Genomic DNA, 5,957 nt, shown 5'->3' with positions numbered 1-5,957 from the left:
ACAGGCCTGGATTTCAGGCTACATTTCTCCACCCTCTTATCTTCTAACTAACCCGTTTGACAGGATCGGCTGAGCAAGGCACTATACAGAATCACTGATCTACAACTCATATTCCATCACAAATAACTACTCATTATGTTCTCGCAGCACCTTGCTCACACCTATCCCCTGGAACACACTGTAAGTCTATGACCATTGAGGATCGCCACTGTTGCCAAGTGAAATGGGAGCCCAGGACTCCAGTTCACATACTCCAGGTCACCCCCTGATCTACCATCATACTGCCTACAGACTGTTCTCCTGAATCGTCACTTTAATCTTCCTCAATAAATCTGGTTATAGCTATGTACTTGGAGGTGTAGTGGACTGTATCGAGTGAATTGTCATTTTGGGAGAATGGAGTGTTACATACTATAAATAGAACTTCCTTAACCACCTCTGTCCAATCACAACCCTCTTCCTGGTGTCTGTCCAACACAACACGGTGTACAACCAGGAATGTTCCCACTCAAAAGCACAAACAATTCTAGAGCAACGAAAGTAGTATCATTCGGCTAGTGTGTGCACCACAATGTCAGCAGCCATGGATTCAATCAGTTGTTCAATATGTCTGGATCTACTGAAGGATCCGGTGACTATTCCCTGTGGACACAGCTACTGTATGGGCTGTATTAAGGACTGCTGGGATCAGGATTATGTGATGGGTTTTCTGATCAGCTGCCCTCAGTGCAGACAGACCTTCATCCCAAGGCCGGTTCTGAAGAAAAGCACCATGCTAGCAGAATTGGTGGAGAATCTGAAGAAGACAGGACTCCAAGCTGGTACCCCTGCTCACCATTATGCTGGACCTGAAGATATAGCGTGTGATGTCTGCACTGGGAGAAAACTCAAAGCTGTCAAGTCCTGTCTGGTGTGTCTGGCCTTTTACTGTGAGACTCACCTCCAGCCTCACTATGAATCTCCTACCTTTAAGAAGCACAAGCTGGTCAAAGCCTCCACACAACTAGAGGAGAAGATCTGCTCTCATCATGACAAACTGGTGGAGATTTACTGCCGTACTGATCAGCAGTTTATCTGTTATCTGTGTACAATGGATGAACATAAAGGCCATGATACAGTCTCAGCTGAATCAGAAAGGACTGAGAGACAGGTATTGACAATCTATAATTCCGCTCATTCAAAGTATCACTGTGAAAATAACATTCATTGCTGAACATTAGTCACTACTGTACAACATAGCTTTGAAAAGGAAGTCAGCCAACACCCAATAATTTAGCAGTGCTAATATACACACTCATGTGATGTTACCTTTACTGAGACCTGAATAGTTGCATTGGCTCTTTCAGCTAATGCCTAGGCTTTGGCTTAGCAAGCTAATGATATTTTCTGGCACGCAGGAGATCTGTGATCGAACACGATTGGTCACACTCATACAGACTCACACAGACACGCGCATGCCTTTTCCATATTGCATAGACTTTGACCTATCATAAAGTTTGATCTGTTCTCATTAAGACAGAATCACTTGTACAAATGAACCATGGAATTACATGTGTTTTCCTGCAGAGCCAGGTGGGGGAAAAACAACAGAAATCCAAACAGAGAATCCAGGATAAAGAGAATGAGATGCAAGAGGTGAGACAGGCTGTGTATTCACTCAAGGTGAGTGTTGTTAACCATTTACATGTATTTACTTAGCAGTTAGCCCTCTAAAGTGACTTATTCCTCCTAAACTAAACTGCAGAAAAACTGGAGCCAGTGAGGAGCCCAGTGCTCGGATATGTTCCAATCCTATTGAGCCCCACTGTAGGGAACATGTTTCTGGGGTTCTGATGAGAGCTGAGTGAATGGGCTGGTTAAAATGCAACCCATCCTCTCTCTCGGTTTGTCCTAACAGTGCACTGCAGAGGCAGCGGTGAAGAACAGTGAGAGGATCTTTACTGAACTGATCCGCTCCATTGAGAGAAGGCGCTCTGAGGTGAAAGAGTTGATCAGAGCCCAGGAGAAGGCTGAAGTGAGTCGAGCTGAAGGACTGCTGAAGCAACTGGACCAGGAGATGGCTGAGCTGAGGAGGAGAGAGGCCAAGTTGGAGCAGCTCTCACACACAGAAGACAACATCCAATTCCTCCAGGTGATATCAATGTCTCTCTGTTCCCAGCATCAGGTGTTACTGCTGAAAAATATTTTTGAACTTTCACAGCAATAATCTTTTTCCTGTTTTCTAATCTTTTTTGTTTCATGTATCTGTAGAGTTTCCAGTCTCTCTCTGTCCCTCTTGGATCTAAGGCCTTACCCATCATCACTTTCAATCAACACGTCTCCTTTGAGTATATAAGGAAATCAGTCGCTGGGCTGAAAAGTCAAGTTGAAAAGATCTGCTCTGGGGAAATTGCCAAGATCTCTGTAAAAAGTAGGTAACATACAGTATTAGGACAGTATATACGATGCAAGTTAGGGCTCGATTAAATCCATAGAGCAGGTAATCTGCGTTGTAGCTCGCGTGATATTTAAAGGTCATTTCCGATTGAGCCGACACATGCAGCGTTTACTGTGAATGCAGTCTCCACGAACGCGGTACCATTGCCTTTAAATGCCATTCGCGCTACAACGCAGATATTCCACGCTACGGAATTAATCGAGACCCTAATCTGCCATTTAGTAAGTTCAGTACAGTAGGTGAATTTATGGTTGAATGTTTGTTCTCAATGGAGAACCTTTTTCAGTTACTTATCCCATTGACTTGCTGTAATGTTTATGTAACGTCCTGACCAGAGTTCTTATGTGTTTTGCTTGTTTAGTGTTGGTCAGGACGTGAGCTGGGTGGGAATTCTATGTTGTGTGTCTAGTTCGTCTGTTTCTGTGTTCAGCCTAATATGGTTCTCAATCAGAGACAGCTGTCAATCGTTGTCCCTGATTGAGAATCATATATAGGTGGCTTGTTTTGTGTTGGGGATTGTGGGTGGTTGTTTCCTGTCTCTGTGTTTGTGTTCTGCACCAGATAGGACTGTCTCGGCTTTCACGGTTTGTTATTTTGTTATTTGTTAATGTTCACCGTTTATCGTCTGATTAAACATGTTGAACACTAACTGCGCTGCCTTTTGGTCCTCTCCTTCATCCCAGGAAGAAAGCCGTTACAGTTTATGTCATGATCAGTGTACACAAGTGATACTTGATTTCCTATTGTTTCCATAGTGACAAAAGTCCACATTGTTCCACCTTCTGAGCCCGTTGTCTTCCATCCTTTGGCACAACTCAGTCTGGACTGTCAGTTGGAGGACTAACACATGGGAATGACACCACCTGTCAGAAGACGAGGTCTGAACCCAAAACCAGAGAGGAGTTCTTGAAATGTGAGTCAAGAACATACTGTACATACACATACATACGCATATGCATGAGGACACAAACATGCACACATACATTTCACCTGTTTTGTCTTCATTCTCAGATTCCTGTCAGCTCACATTGGATCCCAACACAGCACATAAAGAGCTGCGTCTGTCTGAGGGGAACAGGAAGGTAACATGGAGTGATAACGACCAGCTTTATCCTGACCATCCAGACAGATTTACCACCTACGCTCAGGTGTTGTGTAGAGAGGGTCTGTCTGGAGCCTGCTACTGGGAGGTGGAGTGGACCGGAGTGGAGGTTTGTATAGCTGTCTCATATAAAGGGATCAGCAGGAGAGGACATAATGAGTGGTTAAGAAGCAGTAATCAGGCCTGGTGTTTGGAGTGTGGTGCCTCTAGCTGCTACTTCTATCACAATGATAAACAGACTGACATACCAGTCCCCCGCTCCACCAGAGTAGTAGGAATGTACTTGGACCACAAGGCAGGAACTCTGTCCTTCTACAGTGTCTTTGACACAATGACCCTTCTCCACAGAGTCCAGACCAATTTCACTCAACCCCTTTATCCTGGGTTCTATGTCACTACGTCTCTCAAGATACTGACACCGACACAGTGATGAGTTACAGTGAGTTACAGTTATACAGTTAGAATTAATACAAGCAAAAGGGTCAGAATAGTGACCGGAAAGATCCATATTATAAGATGTTAAGAAGTATTACCAAGTTTAAATAAATGTGCACATAAATTATCCTGATTCTATTGCCTTAGTGCATTTTTCTAAAATGGGTTTTGTATAAAACTCCCACTTCCACAGTCAGCATGAGCCCTCTACCAGGGAGGAACACAGGCAGGTACAGTACGTAATATAAATACCTTGTCTTTATACAGTGGCGTGTATTCACGGACGGCAAGGGTATCCAGGCTTCCCCATATATTAAAAAAAAAATGTCTCATTCTTCTCTCTCAGTGTGTTAATCATTTTCCATCAATTCGCAAGGGGCTGAGCGAGGGATTTGAGCGAGGGATACAGTGCCCCTCTGTTTCAGTATGTGTAGCCCAAAATAGTATAACATGTTGCCGCCGTAGCATTTGATTGATCGATGCCAGCAAGCATTTGGCCTTCCTTGATAAAAATATTATAAAATAATTAGCCAATCAGCTAATGTGCTGAACTCTGGGTTGTCCTGGTGCAGTAAAACGCCCCCCAAGGGAGGGTAGTTTGGATTTGGCCTCACACCATTTAAATCACCTCCTATGCTAAATGTAATTTTCATGAAAACGTGTCTGTTTCTGGTCTGCTTGTGTTGATGTCTTGCACTAGCTAGCTTTCTAAATCGTCCCTTTCCTAAACCGTGGATGGAGATGGGGATTTGGAATTGTGGTTTTGGCTTAATTCTTTGTACAGGTCAATGATTATGATCTAACCATAAATGAAAAGGTTGTGCCACTGGCCTTTTTAGCTAGGTAGCCTCTGACAACAGAAACAAAAAGTGTACTGTATGACAGAGTGACAGAGTCATAGACCGTTTTGCCAACATGAAAGATAGGAGGATGGTATTGGCGTTCAACTAGTCTACAAGAAGGGTGAACACGCAGACATACACACACACACACAAACCAGTACCATGGACAGCCACATGATATTTAGCAACATTGATTGGACTAAATTGTTTTTGATATCATTAAGTTTGTTTTCAGTGTATTAAACTAAGCATAAATAGCCTTTAGATTTTATGATGTTTACATTTTTTAATTGAAATGGTGCTGGAATAGCAGAGGCAGTGCTCCTGTTGTGTTTGTGCTGACTTGTGGTAACTCCGGGATTTTAAATCACTAGTTTAGTGAACTGTCGAAAACATTAACTTGCTTGACCATGCTGCAGGTGATATACCTGTTTGTTACAGCTTTGTGGGCTTCACCGGCACAGCCAGAAGAGGACTGGCCACCCCTCATAGCCTGGTTCCTCTCTAGGTTTCTTCCTAGGTTTTGGCCTTTCTAGGGAGTTTTTCCTAGCCACCGTGCTTCTACACCTGCATTGCTTGCTGTTTGGTGTTTTACGCTGGGTTTCTGTACAGCACTTTGACATATCAGCTGATGTAAGAAGGGCTATATAAATACATTTGATTTGATTTGATGTTGCTCCAGTTTTGTATGTATGTGTAGTTGAATTTATTCCGCAACTGTGTGATTGTTGTCTTTTTGTTGTCACTGCCTTATTGTATATCATGGTGGCGTATAAGCGAATGGGTTATAGAAAAAACAACGCTATTATCACAACATAGGTTGTAATATGGCTTTTTTATGGCTGCTGGCTTATTTTCCTTAGTGATTTTACCACACACACTACTACTGTCTTTATATCACAAACAGTATTGCTACATTACTATTACTATCAAAAACAGTATTACTACATTACTATTACTATCAAAAACAGTATTACTACATTACTATTACTATCAAAAACAGTATTACTACATTACTATTACTATCAAAAACAGTATACTACATTACAATTACTATCAAAAACAGTATTACTACATTACTATTCATATCAAAAACAGTATACTACATTACTATTCCTATCAAAAACAGTATTACTACATT

General features: G+C 42.3%; 1 protein-coding gene across 1 annotated transcript; it reads left to right on the top strand.

Moving 5' to 3' along the window:
• The first annotated feature begins 525 nt into the window (after window positions 1-525).
• On the top strand, window positions 526-3,969 carry LOC120037707 (E3 ubiquitin/ISG15 ligase TRIM25-like). Its single transcript, XM_038983695.1, has 7 exons — window positions 526-1,150; window positions 1,567-1,662; window positions 1,898-2,131; window positions 2,251-2,410; window positions 3,193-3,264; window positions 3,449-3,648; window positions 3,778-3,969. Exons 1-7 carry the CDS (start codon window positions 572-574, stop codon window positions 3,967-3,969), a joined length of 1,533 nt encoding a protein of 510 aa, XP_038839623.1. The 5' UTR covers window positions 526-571.
• Window positions 3,970-5,957: the final 1,988 nt, after the last annotated feature.

The sequence above is a fragment of the Salvelinus namaycush genome, unplaced genomic scaffold (assembly GCF_016432855.1).
Source record: "Salvelinus namaycush isolate Seneca unplaced genomic scaffold, SaNama_1.0 Scaffold1825, whole genome shotgun sequence".
NCBI lineage: Eukaryota > Metazoa > Chordata > Actinopteri > Salmoniformes > Salmonidae > Salvelinus > Salvelinus namaycush.
Note: the sequence above shows the minus strand (reverse complement) of the source record. Positions and strands in the feature narration are given on the sequence as shown.

Excerpts from the sequence above, each read along its gene's own strand:
- LOC120037707 (XM_038983695.1), top strand. The coding sequence starts at position 572 with ATGTCAGCAGCCATGGATTCAATCAGTTGTTCAATATGTCTGGATCTA. Across the intron at positions 2,132-2,250 it reads ACAACATCCAATTCCTCCAG|AGTTTCCAGTCTCTCTCTGT; the intron begins GTGATATCAATG and ends ATGTATCTGTAG. Across the intron at positions 2,411-3,192 it reads TGCCAAGATCTCTGTAAAAA|TGACAAAAGTCCACATTGTT; the intron begins GTAGGTAACATA and ends TTGTTTCCATAG.